General features: G+C 40.0%; 1 protein-coding gene across 3 annotated transcripts in view; it reads left to right on the forward strand.

Annotated features, from left to right (window-relative positions):
* The window catches only part of sgsm2 (small G protein signaling modulator 2), a 109,605-nt gene that overhangs the window by 51,210 nt on the left and 37,628 nt on the right, over positions 1-20,767 (forward strand). For all 3 annotated transcript variants that reach the window (XM_084351454.1, XM_084351455.1, XM_084351456.1), the window contains exon 3: positions 12,945-13,113. In XM_084351454.1, the coding sequence (XP_084207580.1) occupies positions 12,945-13,113 (169 nt within the window). The remainder of the gene's footprint in view (positions 1-12,944; positions 13,114-20,767) is intronic.

Here is a 20,767-nt window from a genome sequence, read left to right on the forward strand (position 1 = left end):
GATAATGAGTTTATCAGTCTGTATCTGACTGGACTGTTATAAATGAATTACTGGGCCCGGCGAATATACTGGCCCTGAACTTGGTAAATCCTTTTATCTTGGGAATCAGCACAGGTTTCTGTACGCCCACTCTCTGCACAGCTCCCTCCCATTTCCTCCATTTTGCACCCTGCTTGACTTTTTTCTTTGTCTGTGTTCCCTGCACCTTTATTTCTAGTCTGACTCATCCGTGTTATAATTACATTTTACTAAGCTCTGCCCTGTACACACCAATCCCCTCCTATATCCACTGTATCATGCGACCAGGGCTCGAAGGCTGCAGTCTTAGTTATAGCAGACGCTGCATCTCTCGCTCTGAAAAGCTCCTACTGAAACAGCCGAGGTTGAAACTCAGCAAGGTGCAGGAAAGGGGAGGCTAAATTGGTCCTGCTATGGTTGAAACTCTGCACACAACCGCAACAGTTAATTTCCAGTGGCAACCAAAAGCAGATGCAGATCGTCGCCATGCCAACCTGACTGACCCCCTGACCATCTCCGCTCCCTTCCTCCCTCCTCTTTCCTTCCAACATCTTCCCATCCCACGCAAGACAGCAGAAAAAGGCGTGAGAGGCAAAAGAGAGAGAGACTGAGTCAGTTTACACTAAATCTAGCTGAGCCGATTCAGAAGACCCTGATCCTCCTCAAAGGTTCACCAACACACACACACACACACACACACACACACACACACAGTCCAGTCCTGCGTAAAGCAGATACTGGAGAGCGCTGCCTCTGTCTGCCACTCTCAACACTCCTGTTGATCTCTTTGTCTTGCTGAGATACTCTGATCTTCACAAAGCAATTATCAGTGTTTAACATTTCTAAACATCATTCCACCCATGCTGTCTTACCTCACTGTGCATTTCCTTCAGCTCAGTGCCACACCAGCCTCACACCAGGAGGATTTTTAGCTATCATCCTTGTTCCCTTTTGATAAACAGCAGCCACTGGATACTAAAAGCTGTCTTCCTTCAAAGCTGTTATTAAGAAGAATCATTGACACACTTTATGACTCGGGTATGACTGTTTACTAAAGCTGTACTGGATATTTATGGAAGAAATCACAAGGAGGGAGCTGCAACAGTAAAGAGCAACCCGACCCCCATAAATGAAGTGCCCAAATTTAGCTTGTTTGGTTAAATTGATTTAATGTGTCAGGGGTGATCAGTAATGGGGAATCTGTGCACAGAGAAAGAAATAAAATAATAATCTGCCACTGAGCAAGGGCTCTGTCCAGAGAACTAGATCCCTTTCCTGTACTGCATCATAGCCAGGCTGGAGAATGTGAGTCTGCTCTCTGTGGCTGATGGATTTCACCTCGAAAGATTTCTGGGTATACAATTCATATTTTTCCTTTTCCTCTTACTGGAGTTTGGAGCCACTGATATAAAAAGTTGCCTAGAGAAACTTGATTTAAGCTGAATCAGTTGTTTCATAATATTATGTAGATTCATTCAGGATTCATGATTCTATTTGGCGCCTTCTATATGACATTTAAAGACTTGTAATATTTAACGGTGCAGTCATGAATAATCAAAAACGATGAGAAAAGTATTACAGGAAACTGAACTGAGAAAGAGATAATCTTACAGTCTGTCAGGAGTCATAATTCAGCATCTCTGGGGGGCTCACACATGTTTGTTTGGTTTTATATTTTTGACATATTTTATTTACTTAATGCCAATACAAAATAAATAAATGTAATACTTCTCCCGCATTTTTGCATACCTGATGTGCTTCCCTGCAGTGCACAGAAGGAAATCAATATCATCTAAGTCCAAAGCTGTACCTTTTCCCATCAGATTCTGCAGTTCCCCTGAGCTGTGCAGAGAATTTTAGCATCTTTCCATGAAATGTTGTTTTTACAATCTGCAAATGCCACTTCCAACCTGTTTCCAGCTGCAGCAGGCAGCTGTGCTCAGAGAGTGAATATTGGACAGGAACAAAATGCTAATGTTGCTCCATGTCTGGTAGATGTGTAATTAGGCAATTGTTTGCTAACACGTTTGCCCACTAAAACTTCAAATATTTTTCCTTAACCAATCAACAAACCAATGTATCTGTCTGAATTTAATGTTGTTTCAATAGACACTGATGCCTAACTATGCCAACATACAAGTTTTTAAGAGCGGAGCTCAGCAAACTTGGCCTGTCAGTGGAGCTGATTGGCTAATAGCTATTCCTCCCACGTCGCTCATTGGATAGTCTACTTTGAAAGACAAGAAAGGGCTGTTTTATGTCACGATGCCAGATGAATCAGTCAAACAACTGCCGTGGATGGACTGAAAGGTCTGGACCAAGGCAAGGTTTTATTTGAATTTTTGAGTAGTCATAGTTCCAGCAGAGAGGAGTCCTGAAGTCAGCGAACCAACTCGGTAATGTCTGTTAAACAGTCATGACTAACAGTAGCTAATATTAGCCTCCTTTTAGCTAATGGCCATACCACACTGAGCAAAGCCGTAGCAGAAAAATCTCTCTTGAATGGAACAAGGGTGTGCTTTATAGTTATTGCTTTAAGCGTACTACAAGGAACTTTTAACTGGTTATGAAACAGTCTCAATTTAATACTGATGCCTCTTTATGACCTACATAAGCAAATGAGACCATCAGCAAGGTGAATGGCTATTTCTGTATAGTTATTACAGTTATTCTTTATGCCTGTACCAGTTCAGATTCTGACATATCCAGGTTGGATAAGTCATATAGTTCAAGCTATTCTTTATGGTGCAGTGCTGCTGAGAATGTATTGAGGAGCCTCCCAGCCTGAGGACAGAAGCTGCTCTGTAGTCTGGTGGCACAGCACTAAAACAACGTTTACTATATTTCACTTTATCCTTAGGGGCCACCAGAGTCACCAAAAATGTAATGTTCTTGTATCTGCTTTAAGTTGAACAACAGCTGGATAACAATGGACTCGAGTTTTGCTTTCCCCCCTACAAGAGCTTCAGGACTTTCAGTCATTTTTCTGAGAAAGCTGAAGCTTTAGCCGCCACAGACACTTTGTGCAACAGAATGTCTGTAGAAATTGCAGCATAAACACTGCTTTGTCACCTGTTTGGCAGCGGACTTTGTGATTTCCTTGTGGGAGTTGGGCAGCTTGAGGAGAAAGTGGGAGGAAGGACTGAGTGTTTCCCATCTTCTCTGCTAAAATCAATATCATCTCTGCTGTTTTTTGTGTTTCCTCCTTGTTATTTTTTCACTTGCAGTCTCCTCCATCTGTCTCTCTTGCTGTGTCCCACCAGTGCCGCTCACTGTCTCTTTTTATATTTGTGTCTGCACCTGGTCCAGGAGCAGCAGCATGACTCATAAATTCAGACAGGTAGAGATGCTCAAAAATGAATAAAAATAGTCTAGTGCATTAATATCAGACATTGAGCAGGAAGAAAAACGTGTAATTGCCAGGACTAAATATGAGACTGGCCCATAGACGTAGATGTAATGAATTTGAAATAATTTTACTGCACTATCATTTTTATCATTTGTGGTTTGTGACATAGATTTATGTTGAACTTGGAGAAATAATAACTATTGTCAGTATATTGGCTGGTGTAAGATTAGCTAGCTGTGAGAGCTGAGGCAGCCCGAACTCTCTCCGCAAACGAACGCTATCCAGTTTTAGCTGCTTTAAGCCTAAATCAAACTCTTTCACAACTCAGAGAGATCTCCCAGTCCAGTGGGGAGATCCAGTGCAGTAATCACTTCTAGAAGTGTTTCCTTCCAGGCTTTGAAAAGATCGCTCTGTGACTCTGAAGTCTTTACTCAGAGCCGTGTGTACGGGTGTGTACAGCACATTATGTCATGGGCTATTACAATAGATTTCTCCCTATCTGGATGTACAAGTGATGTGATCCCATACAATCTACATTTCACCAGTTACCTAGAAAACAGATTTACAACCAGAAAACATGCTCCAGAAGTATGAGCTGCATCACTACTAATGGTTTTCCTCCCTATTGATGGATTTTAGGGCAGATTTTTTCTTTAAGGCTCGAAGGTATGAGAGAGACAATCCACCACCAGCTATTGCTGCATTTATAACAGAAATAAATGTACACACACCCTTAAAGACCCACTTCAATCACCCACACACCTACACATGCACACATAACCTTTGACATGCATTTAAACATTAATGCCCGGTTATGTCACATACACTGTAGAGATACAGGCATCCACTGTGAGTGACTGTCAGGTTGGAGGGCCTGACGTTGTCAGGATTATTAAAGTCATCAATCACAGCTCACACATTCATGTAGCTCTATATTATTATTGTGTTGATGTTGTAATCAGTAGAGAGATTCTGTCTCAGGTCGTTTATTGATATCAGATGATGTATCTGAGCATTTTGTCTGCTCACAGAGTAAAGAGAAGTGAGATGTGTCCATGCCACTGTAATAATCAGTTTAATAGCCTGCAGCCTGTTGCAACAGCTGATTATAAGTCTGATTCTAAGTTTGAATGTAAAGTCAGCACCAACAGTGGTTAGTTTCACACTATACACCCCACTCTGATCAGTTGCACCCTGTCTACATGCTGTTATAATAACATTGTCAAGAGGGTCAAGTTTCCATCACATCCTCATACCTAAACCGCTAAATAGGTTGATTGCCAGTATCCTGGGTAAAGCTCCTGTGCTTGTTTGACCTTGTTGGTTTTATACTACTACTTTATACTGTGCTTTTAACAAAAAATGTAGAAGTTAAAAGTATATGGTGTGTATGGGGTAGTAGTCTACTAAGGGGTACACAGTGGAACAATAGTAACAAGTGGTGATATAGCTATATAACTTAATGTTGTTAATGTTAAGTCATTAAGTACACCAGGCTTCATGAGCTTCATGCAGTGGGTCTGTCTAAAGTTGCAGTTGCGTATTAGGCATTATTCTGTTGTTTCGCTCCATAGCCTTATGATTCATTTCGTTGTATGTTGTTCATCTGTCATATGCAATAATTAAAGAAAATTGTTATGAAGCTTTGCTATGTAATCGAGCACACACACGTACTAACATCTGCGTAAGGTTGAGATCTTTGGAGTCTCTTTGTGTTGGAGGGTTTTATTGGGGTAAAATGTTTGGCATCTTGTCGATTCTAGTATAGTCAGGATTTCCCCTGCACGAAGAGCAGTGAGGCCAGTTTTTCCATTCGACCAGGCTCTTTGGGGAGCAATTTCTGTGGGATTTAGAACGGCTAACCTTTTGTATGCTATACATTCTGGTCAGATTAGAGACAAATAATAGAGACTTTGTAGTAGATGCAAGTCGGAGACAGGAGCTGTTAAAAGAGGTGAGAAAGTATAAGTTACTGACAACAACAAACACACAGGAAACCTGACTTTGTTAGACAGACAGACAGATGTAGACTGGAAGGGAGACAAGTGGTGCTGCCTAATTAACTTTGTCTTCATTAGATCAGCTAATGATCTCGGTGGAGACAACTCCAGATGCACCTGCCACCACCTCTAAGACGCTTTGTGATTCATTTGGATGATTTTGCATCAAAAACATTTGTGCTGACAGAGAAAATAAACCAAACATACAAAACACAGAGGATCATTTGTGTTGAATTTTAAAGGGGACGAGTGTGTGTGTATACTGTATGTACACTACGTGTATGAGTCTATAAGATATAATTTTAATTAACAGCTTGGTTGAGAGGAAGTGATCTCAGCACCATTGACACATTGTGTCTCGAGTGATTGCTGATCATAAAAAATGTGTAGACACATTGAGTAAACGGATCAGTGGCTTCACTGCTAATATCACAGGATTAAACCTGCATTGATCAATATTGTTGACCATAGTTGTGAACCGGTATGGAGAATTTCTTATCAACCCCCTTAGGCAGTTTTGTTTAGCAGGAGATATTTTTCACAGGAGTTGGTGGAGGCTAAAAAAGAGTGAATATTGGACTTCCATTCATTAGTGGGATGTCAAATTAATGTTAATGTTACTCTGTGTCTGCTGGATGTGTAAATAAGCAATAGTTTATTCAACATCAACATTAAGCAAAAGCAAAAGTTACGAACCTATTGTTTCATGAAGGACAGTTATACTGTAGAACCCTATGTGAAGTATAATTTAAACCACAGGCAAAGATCCCTATGTGCGGTTAACGCTCAGGAACATTACCATTAGCCTTGGAGACAGGCAGGTTCACTCCAGAGGGGGTTAAATTGAGAATTGAGAATTAATTTCTTGGTTTGCTGTCCTATCTATGATTATATACAGGGATGTACAATTTACTAAAATGTCCTCCATTTATGCTGATTTCTTTTGGTTGGATGATTATGAAAAATTTTAGAATGTTTTGTTTAAGACAGAGCTGCAGAACAATTTATAATTTTGTAATTAAATGCAATGTAATGAAATTGTTTGACCACAACAACTGTACTTTTGGTGTCTTGTAAACCCATGAGGGTTGGGCACTAATCAATCATTTATTCTACTGAACCAATATGTGGCAGCGGTGTTTGATGAACTTCTGTCCCCTAGTGGCCAAAAATCACTGAATGCAACTGTAACTTTAAGAACGTGGAACACGGTTAACTTTTCACAGCACTGTTACAGAATAGAAAGTAGATTATACCTCAATCAACATCGTATCAAAACAAGTTATTGTTGTAGTTGGTCATATAATGTACAATAAGTGCTCAGTGGTTCAGATTATTAGTATAATGATATGCAAAACCAATGCTGCCCAAGCATAAGTGTACAATATATTATTAGTTATTGGTTAGTGGATGGATGGATGCTAGGTGGAGCAGGAACTATAGGGACACAGATGTGCGACTGTCTGTATACATTTTGTCCCTCTAGTCTTGTGGCCTTGGGTATGTCTCAATTAAAGCATTTATTCATGCATGTTTTTTTCCCCCTTAATCCTAATTTGAAGTAATTACGCTCATAATAGACAGAATTTGATGATTCATCAGAGATGCAGACACCCAAAACATGAATTAGCAGTGAAGGAAGGCAGCAGAGTGAGAGGAGCTGGGTGCAGTCTCTCCCAGAGGAGAGCTGCTTGCATCCTCTGCTCAGTTTTTGTGTTTCCACAGAAACAACCGTGCATTAATGCTCCCTCCAAGACTATTACACGCTTAAACTTAACAGCTGTTAATCCTTACTATCCCTGCAGTATTATTGGATAGCAACAATACTTCTCCATAGGTTGACACATTAACATGATAATCTGCCAGAACAAAGCTGCTGTGAATATACTTTACAGACAGCTTTTTGAGCTAAAAACCTCAAGCCTCTCAGTGCTTCCTCTAAGCAGCAATAAAAGCAGACTATTACACCCATAAAGCACTAGTTTTTCCCAGCATTGCAGAGAGTTATGTTGTTGTTGTTGTTGTTGTTGTTGTTGTCATTATGTTCCACTGTAATATCCACTAGATTCCCCTTACAGAAGAAAAACACAAACAGACAGCCTCAAAAGCTCAGCCCTGATATGAATTCATACAGCAGATGGATGTTTTTTCCTCTAAAATGAAGGAAGTTATTCTCTGTGGTGTGTCATGAGGATCCATTTGCATGAATTCATTTTTTTCTGAAAACCTTTTATTCAATTTTTGTTTACCAGTAAGCCAGCACATTATTAACACTTAAATCACGAACCACATACATTGAAATGAGTATGGGGCAAATTCTCAGTTTGTTTTAGCTTGAATAATTGTGTAACAGTGTTGGTTTTACCATCAGCCCTTAAATGCTCATTATGGACAAGCATTAATGCAGCAGTTACAGAGGGAAGGAAATGGCTAATGGATGGGTCACAGCTAGAAAGACTGTTTACCTCCATTTCTGCTCATTTTCTGCATATGCGTCAATTGAGTTTCTGCTGCATGTCCCATTGGTATATAACAGTGCATTTGAGCTTCTGCGTTTTCTGTGTATATGGCTCACATGTGACATATATGAAGAACTGTAATAAGTGAATGAATATAGGCATTTATTTACCCAAAAGAATACAGAAGTTTTAGTATCACAGATAAATACTTAACTTAATCTTTCATAAACATTTATTTCTGTGAACGTTGATGCTTCATAAGCCAAAGAATATGTTACTATGACAGCCAGATAATGTGAGCTGTCATTGCCTTAGCTGTGCCATATTGTAGCATTGTTTATTGCTCTTTTATTGCTCATTCATTTGGAAAACATATTGTAAAAATGTAGTTAAAGTAAATGTTGCCGTTCCCGTGTCTGTACTAAATTATTTTTTCATGCTGGCTGCCTTGTTTTAATGAAAGGCCCAGTGTGTAGGATTAGGGGGATCCATTCAGAAACTGAGTATCACATTTATGATATTGATCATGTAATTTTCATTTGTGTATATTCTCCTGTAACTAAGAATCATTGAGTTTTCGCAACCTTAGAATGAACCTTTTACAGCTGCAGAGGGAGCGGGTCTCCACTACCAACACTAAATCTTGCACACTGTACCTTTATTGTCAACAGATGGAGTGTTCAGCTACTGTGCAAGGAATCTGTGACAAGAATATCTATAAAATGTTTTTCTGTAAACGCTCCCACGGTTAAATGATACACCATCTTAGTTGCTGCAGAGATCATTGAAACTAATGTGTGCTCCAGGGGCTACCTTTCCCTTGAGCATAGTGTTACATGTCTACATACTGTACAAACAACTGGGACTGTGTGCTTCACATCATCCTCGGTCAGAATGCAATACATGCCAATATAATCTGTGTGTGTCCATTCAGCCAATTAGGAGTTAAAATTTCCTTCCATCCCTATATCCTTCTGACATTCAAATTATATGTTCGGGTTTTTGACTCAGTGTGTGTGTGTGTGTGTGTGTTCAGCAAGCAACACAGACAGCTCTGTACAGTACAGTGTAGAAATATTAATGATACTCGCTGATAACACTGTAAAATGTTGCTTTAACATTAAAATATGAGTGGTCAGGCTGCTGTGGTCCCTGATACTGAATAGCTTACATATTTGTTCATTGTTCTTATGAAAAATACGTATAGTCAAATGAACCTACATAAGTTAACTAAACATATACACAGTGTCTTTCAGCCAAAAGCAAAAAAACACACACTCACACCCAGGAGTATAGACATACATACACAGTACCTACGTACATGGTCCTGAAAAGGTAGGTGGACCTGTTTGCATTGCACTTGCGTCAAAAGAGCATATTGCACTTAAAATAATAAGAGTATTGCACAGGAGCTTCACAGTTCAGAAATTACAGTGTTCTTTAGTGAAATGCTCAGTATGGTGATGGTTTTGGTAATGGTAATGGTTTGTCTAACTCTATTTGTGCGTGCTTTGATAGTCCTGTAGCGCCTTCCTGAGGGCAGGGGGTCAAACAGGTGATGGGCAGGGTGAGATGGATCTTTCAGGCTGCAGGATGTCTTCCGTAGACAGCGAGAGGTGTAGATGCCATCCATTGCACGTATGCATGTGTTTGTGATTGTCTGGGCTGTGTTTATTACCTTCTGCAGGGCCTTCCTGTCAGCCATGGAGCTGCTGCTATGCCACACCAGGATCCCATAAGTCAATATGCTCCCAATGGAGCAGTGGTAAAAAGACAGCAGCAGCTGTTGTGGCAGGTTGACCTTCCTGAGACTTCTGAGGAAGTAAAGCTGCTGTTGTGCCTTTTTAGCCAGAGAGTGTGTGTTGGTAGGCCATGAGATCATCTGAGATATGTGTGCCCAGGAACCTGAAGCTGGATACTCTCTCTACTGTCTCTCCATTTATTTGCAGTGGTCGGTGGTCATCCTGTCTACTCCTGATGTCAGTTATCAGTTCTTTTGTTTTTTTTGTTGTTTTGTTTTTATGATTATCTTCATGTGATTGATTGCTGCACAGTCATGGATGTACAGAGAGTAGAGGAATAGGCTCAGCACACACCGCTGTGGGGCTCCTATGCTGAGTGACATAGTGGAAGAGTGGTGGGGGCCCATCCTGACTGCCTGCAGCCGGTCCGTAAGGAAGTCCTTAATACAAAGACAGATGTTGTCAAAGCCCAGGTGGGAGATCTTGGAGATCAGTCTGCTAGGGATGATTGTATTGAATGCAGAACTGTAGTCCACGAACTGCAGCGGTGCATATGGCTGTTGGAAGCTGAGGCTGAGGCAGTGGTGATGACAGTCTCTGTGCTCTCCAACTCATGGCGGCCGAAGAAGAGATTAAGCTGATCTGCCAGTGAGGCGCTGCTGCTGGTGTTCAGGTTGGCATTATTATTTTGATTGGTGATATGACAGATGCCTTGCTATGCACGACAGGGGGCTCCAAAGAGTTTCCAAAGTGGTTCTCAATCCTTTGCTTGTAAGCTGCTCTGGCATCTCTGATGCCCCTCTTAAGGTTAATGACCTGACTGGAGTTAAGAACAAGGAGATGTGCTCAGACTGGCCCAGATGTAATTTAAGTCCATGTTTGATGTTACTGTAAACAAGGCCAAGTGTGTTTTTATCCCATGTGGGAAACTGTACATGTTGATAGAGTTTGGGCAGGACAGTCTTTAAGTTTACTTGGTTAAAATCCCCTGCAATTACAAATACTCCATCTGGGTGGGTGCTCTGTTGTACTAATGGCTGTAAACAAGTAGCCCAATGCTATATGAGTATTAGCATCTGGAGGTATGTGTACTGCAGCGATAATGACGACCATGATCTTGTGGCATAAAAGAAACGTAACCGTGTGTGTATGCCAGCACGCGTCATAGGTGTGCTCCGGTACCCAATGAAATGGATATCTGTCATCAGAAAGAATAAGATATGACTTATTTAATAAGAAGGTATTAAATTTGACAATGTGCATTGCACTGTTTCTATTTGAAAAGAAGTCATTGTTAAATTTTTGCCATTGTGCTGTAGTAGTTCGCTTACTAAGCATTGACAGACCTGAAAGACACGTCTTGGACTTGATCCAGAAGACTTAAAGTGTAACTAAACCCCCAAACCACGTTTTTCTGCTGAAAACAAATGTATTTGGGTATGAAGTAGTGTTGTAGATTTATTCTGGTCTTTCAATTAAGTATTTCAATTTGGCGTATTTTGTTGTAAAAATGTAAGAGTGACTGCCCTCTATGGGTTGAAACCCGGCTATTACAATTGAATTTTGCTATTGGCTGAGATGGAGGCCGATGAGGTTTTGGAGGCAGCTTACATCACGAGCCACCACTGTTGGCCCCGCCTCTCTGTATGTGTTTCTGCAGGTGTGAGGTGGTGGTGGTGGCGGGGACTGGACGCCGCCCACAATCAAGGCATTTTTTGAATTTTCAGCCTAGATGCACCTCAGCCAAAACCTAGGGGTTTAGTTACTCTTTAAAAATAGCTCTGAACCATGGTTCCTTCATCTTGTGCACATAATGTATAGATGTAAGTAAAGTTTGATTTGTCTTCCTTTTAGACATATAATTTATCTATGTTATGTTTTGTTCTGATCCCTCATATAATGCAGATGTCCTCAAAGAGCCTAACCATTACATTCTGTTGCTACTTTTACAACCGACCGTTTTTCTAGAAATTACTGTTCTTTTTGCTGTGAGAGCCAATTAACCTCACAGCGATCATTAAAATGTACATGATCCTATCGTTTTCAGTAATGAATGGACAACACAAGTGCCCACAGTGTAAAGGGCACACTCAGGGAGCAGCTACACACAGGTTACCTTCAACCCTCTCAATATTTAAAGGTGTGGTGTCTCACTTCTGAAAATGACATTTATGGTGACTGTGTTGCTTCTGATTTAATAAGCAGCTGTCATCTCTCTCCTGGAGCAAGAGATACAGAGGAAAGTGTTCACTAATAACATTATCTCCACAAACAAGTCCATTAGCAAAACTCTGAAAGCCTGGAGGTGGAATGAAGAGATGAGACGCAGCCACATGTTGACATTTGTGTTGATGCAGGCGACACTGTATGTTGTAAATTCATTATTCTCTTTATTCTTTTGTGGTCAGCTCATTTGCAGAGAAATTAGGTGCAGGAGAAGATATTGTAGCTCGACCAACTGCACAGGTCGGCAATAAAAAATCTACAGACAAAATCTGAAGTGCAGGTTTCCATGAAATGATCTGAGCATGTTTGTGCTCAACAGAGTATGGACCTTTTTAGAGTCACCAAAAATATCTCACACTGAGCACATTGTGACCTTCGAGTGGTCTGAGTGGGAACCTCCCCCAACAAGCCATGAAGCCTTAAAGCCGCTCAAGTGTGTCATTGCATACAGCATGTGGCGCTGTGAAACCAAAAGAGGTGTGACAGTACACAACATAACGTTGACATCCGTGTGTTTTTTTTTAACGTGTTTCCCCCGGTGTCCACCTGTTAATCTAAATAAGTATCCGCAGACTGTTTAATATCATATGGATGCAGTTTTAATGTGTCATGTGTCACCATGCATCCTGGAAAGTTTTTTGCTCTAAATTACATAATTACATAATCACCATCAGTAAACAGTGGACACTGTCTGACTCTCACTCACAGGGGGGGATGCTATTTTCTTGGGGAAAGTTCACTGAAGTCTCGGTCAGGAGGGAAAACAGCTTTTCTATTAAGAAAATCCTTCAATGCCATTCTTTGCTCTTCTTTCAATGAAATACACTCCCCAGTTCTGATATAGTTGATGTTGTAGCAGCATCTGCTAACCTCGCCATCGCCATTGTTTTCAAATGAACAGTTGCTTCTCTCACTGGTCTTCACACCTAAACCACGCCCATAGCTGTCAGTAGTTCCTCAAAGTACACAGAATGGTTCAACATTTTTGAAGATTCCTATTTTATTCTACTGTCCTCCATCTTTATATTGCTAACAAACTGTCATTCAGGCTGCCTTCCTCATGTTGGGCATTTCTTTCCATGTCTCGCCCCTGCTTTCTTCTCTTGTCTGTATTATCACTCCTGACTCTTGTCCTCATCTTTCTCTCCAGCTGCCATCGAGGCCTGCCTGAGTCACCTGCTGAAGAGACGGGCAGCTGGTTTTCTCCGCAGTGACAAGATCGCCGCCCTCTTCACCAAAGTCGGCAAAGTCTATGACACAGCCGCGGAAGTTTGCCGCAAAGTGCAAGAGCAGCTCCAGCAGCAGGCGGATCTCACCAGGTTGGAGTTCTTCCCCTCTTACTGAGTTTTTACTTTCTCACTAACTGAATACAATTAAACTGTGCGTATTTAACAGTGAGTGAGCATTCATTAGTTAGATATTGTTTAAGAAACTGTTTTGATTTCACGTTTAAGTTTCAATGTTTCAGAGTGTTCTCACAAGGGACCATACACCACTATCAGACTTTAATTTGTGAGAATTGAGTGAATCTGTCGTCTTAATTACAGAGAGAAAGAGGCACTCTTCTCCATTACAGCCCACTTTGTGATGGAGGATAATAAGACTCCAAGTGTAACTTTAATTATGCACTAGAACGTCGACTAATTAACATCAGCTACAATAAATTTACCATCAGAGGCAGTTTTGTATGAGAAGACGGAATAACGTTTTTTTTTTTTTTTATTTGACTCCATAATGGAAGACTAGGAGAGTTACTGACTTAAAATTGATCAGGTTCTGAAATGTTTTCGTGATGGAGCAAGAAAATTGAATCAAAGGGTCGTCGATGTCCTTATATACACGGCTGTACCACATAACTTTTCTTTCAACATGTCTAAGGCCTCCTGTTCTATACTTTCCCATCTTGTGTCTCTTGAATTGAAATAATAGCCCAATTTCAAAGGATATCTAGAGTTGAATGCAATGTTATATTTGTATATATCTGGAAGGCCAAGACCTTCCTTTTTCCTATCTACATGCAGATTCTTTAGGCTGACCTTAGGTGTCTTGTTGTTCCATAAGAATTCTCCAAATTATCTATTGACCTCTGAAGAAACTTTCATACAAGAGAAGGGGAATAGCTGCCATGAGGAAAGTAATCCTTGGTAGAACATTCATCTTTAAGCTATCTATTTTACCCCAAATACTTAGAGGGAGAGTTTTCCATCTTTCAACATCTTCTTTGACATAATTTACAAGCTGTTTCAAATTAAATGGGGCAATATCATGTATATTGGATCTTAGAGTCACGCCAAGATAACGCATCCCATCAGGTGACCACTTAAAGAGCAAACTGGCAATATCTGACTTATGGCAATGAACATTAAAGGGCAACGCTTCTGACTTATCCCAATTAATCTTGTATCCAGAAATGGCTCAAAATTCATTTACTGTGTCTAGAATAGACACTAGGGATCTGCGACTGTTAGCAAAATGTCATCTGCAAAAAGACTTATTTTGATTTCCGTTATCAGTGCTTTAATTCCTTTTAATGTTGTCATTTCAAGTATGGCCAAAGGTTCTAATGATAAAACAAAGAGCATGGGGCTCAAAGGGAACCCCTGAGGTGTCCCTCGTCTACGTTCAAATGGTTCAGAAATTGTGCTATTTGTAATAATCTTGGCCTTTGGTGCGTATATCAATGGGATATAATTTATGAATCTAGGGCCAAATCCAAATGTATCCAATGTTTTAAAAAGATGTGACTAAAGACACCACAATTGTTGGTTCAGATGTTGAATAAGCATAATGCATTATTTGGAACAGCTTTCTCATAGTATCTGCAATTTTTCTGGATCTTACATAACCAATTTGGTCAATGTGAATGAGTTTGGGTAAAATCTAGTCTAATCTCTTTGCCAGAATTTTTGCAAATATATTTGTCTCTGAATTTAAAAGTGAAATAGGATGATATCCACCACAATAAAAGGGGCCTTTGTTTGGTTTAAGTAGAACTGTAATGAGTGAAATTTGTGTTGATTCAGCTAAGTTACTATTTTCTCTGGCCTTTGGCCCTTTATAATGTATTGACTTATTTGGATGAAAAGGTTTTATATAGATTTAAACTGAAGCCGTCCTCACCAGGGGCCTTGCCACTGGCCATGTTGTTAATGGCAGCTAAAAACTCAGCTTGAGAAATTGTTTTTTCAAGATTTTCCCTATCTTCAGGGGATAGACTAGGCAAATTTATTTTACTGAAAAACATTTTCAATGGTGTCTTTTTATTCAATAAGACTTTGATTTTTACCTTTTTTTTTAGCACTTCCATATATAACTGATCATTCTTTGGGTTTGCTTTGTGAGCTGCTTCTAGTTCAATTTCTTCGCTCTCATTTTTTTCTGATTAGTTGCAAAACTGATCAACCGACCTCTACATGTAACTTTATATGCTTCCCAAACTGTTGCAAAAGATTTGACTGATTCACTGTTTATATCAAAAAAAGGTTTTGTGTTTCAGTGTTAATCATATTAATCAGGTCTTCATTTAGGAGTAAGGAATTATTCCGTTTCCATCGGGAGGGTTTGATGGATGGATGGAGAGAAGGCTAATGTTATGGGGCAATGGTCACTATATATCATGTTACAAATTTCTCAGCTCCAGCATTTATGCATAGGTTATTAAGAGCAGCTGAAATAGTTCAGTCAGATGGAAGGGGTTTACCACTCCTGTCCAATTCTGGATTTTGGAAGAGCATAAAAATCACCTGCCATTACAATGGGTTTACTTGCGTATTGTAAAATAATAGTATTTAGTCCATTGAAGAAAGGGGTAGAATTTATATTTGGGCCATATAAATTTACAATAACTATAAGTTCATTGTAAAGTACACCATCAGTAACATCATGACATATTTATTAAAGGTCAAACAACTTAAATGTGTTATCTTGCAATCAGTGTATAAAATACACGCACATCTGTTTTTTGTCTAGTCAAATAAGTATTATCTGTTTCAGAAGGACTCCCAGACATTCTTGCTAAATGAGTGAAAGAAGGTGCGGTTTTTGAAAGGGAGCGTTCTCCAGTGTTGTGAGTCCTTGTGAAATGGATCTGACATTATCTCTTGACTGATTACCTCAGCAGTTTGTTCTTTTCCTTTTAGTTGTTCGGTTTTCATGGGGGCTGCATAGGTATATCATCCATGCAACAGCAGCAGTTAGCCACGTGGTAACATACGCTTTCTTTGGCCCAGTTTACATATCATTACATGTGGTTTGAAACATAGCATGGATACCTGACAGGACCTAATGGGTTCCGGTTTGGACAAAAGTTTAGAGATGATGTCCTCGTTTGGGGTTGCGTTCAGTCACGTCACGTAGAACAATGCCTTTTCACTGTAATGTCCACAGTACATGTCTGTAATCAGGGTAAACGGGCAAGCCGTAACCATGGTAACAGCGTGACCTTAAAATTGAAATTTACAGCAAAACTGACATCTTCACTATTTTTCCTCTGCTCTCATTCACCGTCGCTCTCTGTCTCTGGTGTTCGCTCTCTCTCTCACACACTCAGCCACACATCTTTTAATTTTGCTGTTTCATCAATGTTACAAACACAACTGTAGAAAGTAACTCAACATCACTAATGCTGATTCATATTCTAAGACACTTAAAATGATATCCAACTATGAAAAAGCTGAACAAGTCAGCACAGAATTTCAGAGAGTCGTTGCAATTGAGATGATAGACCGCCTCGCAGGTCATTATCTCCATGTGAGACACACAGCTACAGATGCACTCCATCACCTGCAGACGCAATCTCTGGTCAGTTGAGTGTTTACTAAAGCTGAGCAATCTGTGTACACACTGTGATAAGCCTCAGGACTGTTTCTAGGTGTGTGTGTTAGTGTGTGTACGAGGTGGGTTGGTGTGTACTGTATTCTTCCGTGTTTGCATATGTATTTCTGTGTCTATGTGTGTACACACAGAGTATGATAAACTGCTTTATCTGCAGGCACTTAGGTACTGGCTGAGCTGTTTGCGAGCCCATTAATCGTCCATTAGTCTGAGCCACATGGCTACAACATGTCTCTCCAGGGCTGCAGACAGAGGTTTCCAAATGGAGGAGAGAAAGCTTTGGGCAACAAAGCCCACACACATACACACACCTCCATTTCTACATAGATGATGCACAAACAATAAAACACAGGCAGAATGTGTAGCGAGACGTCATGGCAACATGGCTGCATTATGCGATGTAAATCAGCAGAGTTAAATGTGTTTTGGTACGCTGGGCGCTCAGCTCTCTGTCTTCATATCAGCCGCTGTCTCTCGTTCTTCTGTCACATCTCATTGGCCTTTATTTCCCCAGACAAAACGCACACAACATTAAAGCTAATTATTGTGTATGGATCTGGTTTGCACAAGTCAAAGCCCTCCACCAAAATGCCAACATACAGTCATGCACACTCACACAGGCATGTTCCCACCCTCCCCCTTCTCCCTGTCATCCCACCTCAGGGCTCCATCTCTCATGTACCCTGGTTGCCATGGCAACGTGGTTTGCGAAAGAGGCAGAGAGCATGATGGGTAACAAGAGAGAGTGAGGGAGAGAATATGAGCAGACATCAACAGTGGAATAAAAAGTAACAAGTGGATGGTAATTACAGCTGTGTGTGTGTGTGTGTGTGTGTGTGTGTGTGTGTGTGTGTGTGTGTGTGTGTGTGTGTGTGTGTGTGTGTGTGTGTGTGTGTGTGTGTGTGTGTGTGTGTGTGTGGTGAAGAGGCTGTATTTTAGTTTCTGTTTGCCAGAGGCTGCCAGTGGACACCCTGCCATGACTCCTTGTCTCTCTGTGATAAATTCCTTTATAACCTCTGTTGTCTCCCTCGTTTTTTAATCTTTTTCTCACCCAAACAGACAGTGAGAAGGTGTTAAGTTATCAACACACCAGCCTCTTCTCCTCTCCTTAGTTTTCTTCCAGACACATGGGGTAAAGAGCTAAGCTGCCATGTATCTGAATTAATTTTCTATCCCGCAGTTCTAGCATCCATGCCAACAGCTCTTATACATATTAAAGGATAATTACACTTATTACACTTACTTACACTGCACATACAGTATTACACTTGGGGTCTTATTGTCATAGTTATGTTTGAGTCTCTGGTGTGGCAACATCTCTCAAGCTAAGTCAAATGGGCCAAGAAACATGAATATTCATATGGTCGTATGGTTTGCGGGAAAATGAGAGCAAATGGTAAAATGACAGTATGACAAATGTTGTACTATGAGTGGTCAGTCCATTCTCTTATAAACTACTTTGTCTATGGGTGATGAGATGGTAGAATGGATATATATCAGTAGGAACTAGAACACTCAGTGGAACGCATACCTCAGCCAAGGCCCAACAGTCACCTTTAATTGATTGATGCAATATCAAATTAAACCTATTTAAATCTGCTAGATCTCTTTTTCTTTTTAATTGAAGTCCATGCATTATTCACTGAGACATTAACGAAAATGTAAAAAAACCACAAAAAAAAACAACCTATATCACAACTTAAAGAAAGTGGGGAAAAATTCTGGGATCCATCCCTTAATCGGGATCTGCACCAAGAGTTAATGGGGTCTAATTCTGGGCTGAGACTCATCCTCCATCCACATTTTGGAGAAATCTGTTTGGTAATATTTGTGTAATCCTGCAGACAAACCAACAGACACAGGGGAAAACATAACATCCTTAGCTGGAGTATTTAAATATGAAAATGACATTTGTTGTTGGGGTGATGCTATTAGTTAATCAACTAAAAATGAATCAGCTTCGACTATTTCAATCATTTATCACTGTTATGGTCGTTCTCAAATATGAGGATTTGATTTGATACTCAGTATAATATAAATATGTATAAAAAAATATTAAATACATCACCGTGTTCTGTTCGAAATTATAATGGCCATTTTTTGTATTTTTTAAAAATTTCTTTAATAAAACAATTATTTGATTAATAATGACATTGGCAGTTATTCGTTAGAAGCAGGCCCGTTTTATCGTCTTCTAGGTATTGCACTGTACCCACTTCATTACCTGATATTTCTCCAGACAGACAGTTGACAGCTGACACTGCTGATGACAGAACCACACAAAGGATTTGATGAAAAATGCATCTCTTACAGTATAAGCAACCTCTTAAGGCTTGCAAAAGTGACCCACTGCCCCACCAAGAGTCCCCCCATAGTTTACAGAAAGACTTCATGGTTCCCACTTAGTGACATTTTGTCTGTGCTCACTTTCAATTTTACCTCTGAATAGCGCTTTAGACATTCTGAAGAAACTCTTGGCTTGTTTACAACCTGTCTGATTGTCTGGCCATGCTGGACTTCTTTGTAACAATGCTTTTGTGTTCCCAGATCTCTGCAGTTGCTTTGGTGACTGAAATGTTTCATAACTGATAGAAAAATGGCAAAATGTTTTTTTTTCCAAATTACACAACAGGTCAATGATGACGGTGACACCGTGTCCACAGCATTTTGTTTAAAAAGCCAGTCGCTGATGGAACAAAATACCTTATGTATCTATGTGTGTCACCTCTGGGGAGTTAGTGAAGTCTTATAAGATGACCTGAGCTTTCTGTGTGGCTCTGACTTAATACAAATCAATAACTTTATGGCACACATTCATTTCTTTTCTGAGTAAGCATTGGCCATCAGGCTATATCTTAATTTATTTCCACATGGAGGCTAATTGGATTTAAGGCAACATTATACTTCAGATTATTTATCAAATCATCAAACAGCATCTAAAACCCACCTCCAGGCCTCGGCCCTCAGACATGTTTGGACATTTTGGATGTTTTTTAAGCATCCTGAACTATTTATACCTCATACACACCATATCTTAGACACCACAATATCCAGTATCTTTGTTTATAATGCTCAATCAGATCAAATACATTTGTAACTGTCCATCTACTGTCATAGCTACAGTAAATGACAGTGGGTCCGCCCCATCATCATCAAGCCCTGCACAAGAACTGAAATTCACATCATGCAAATCCAGCGGCCTAATAAATCACCCTGACATATTCCTTTATACATTAATATTCATCTGTCACCTCAAAATGCAATCTGGTTTTAATCATTGTAATCAATGCAGTTAGCTACATGTTGACATTTGTTGACATTTTGAATTTATAAAGAGCAATGACGGTGCAGCATGGAGGAGGAGAGACAGCAGGGGATGTTTGTTACAACAGATTTACACAAAGCTTCTATCCGTCACAGATCCTATACTCCTGTGAACAGATCCTATACTCCTGTGAACAGATCCTATACTCCTGTGAACAGAAGCATCGAGGCAACACATCATCACAGAATACATTATTTTGTTCAATGAGCTGTATTGTGAATAATGTGTGCACAGTGTTGTAATGTTACATTCACATTTATCTTTGTTTTATAAAACTTAAAAGATTAATCCAAGTACTGATCCATAGAAGCAACATTAACCAAGACTGACCATGAAGATTGTATATTTCTGTGGAAAATCAAATCTGCAAGCCTCATGTTATTATTATATTAATGTATTCACTGCGCTCATTCAGCTGAGAACAGCAGCTGTAACGCTCTCCCTGGCTTCTCATTGCAGGCATTAATTTTATTAACTTGAGATAATCTGTCTCATGTATGTAGCAAACATCAGCTCAGGTCCTGGTTCCCGGTTCTTCTTCGTTTATGCATCAGGCTGGCTCTGCCTCTGTCATCTGGATTATAAAGGTGCCCTGTGGAGAGGAACACAAGTTATGTTTATATTCAATCTTTCTCAACAAAACACATTATGAGGTTTAACAAACGTGTTGAATACATTTCTTTTCTCATAAGTTTGAAACATGCATTGTCTATAGAGTGCTGCAGGAATGAGCCCTAAAACCCGGAAAAAGTTAGCACATCTGCAGTTCCCACATCTCAGATATGGGTTTTTTTCTGAAGTGCCTGAAATAAGGT

This window comes from Pagrus pagrus (genome assembly GCF_965226575.1).
Source record: "Pagrus pagrus genome assembly, chromosome: 4".
Taxonomy (NCBI): domain Eukaryota; kingdom Metazoa; phylum Chordata; class Actinopteri; order Spariformes; family Sparidae; genus Pagrus; species Pagrus pagrus.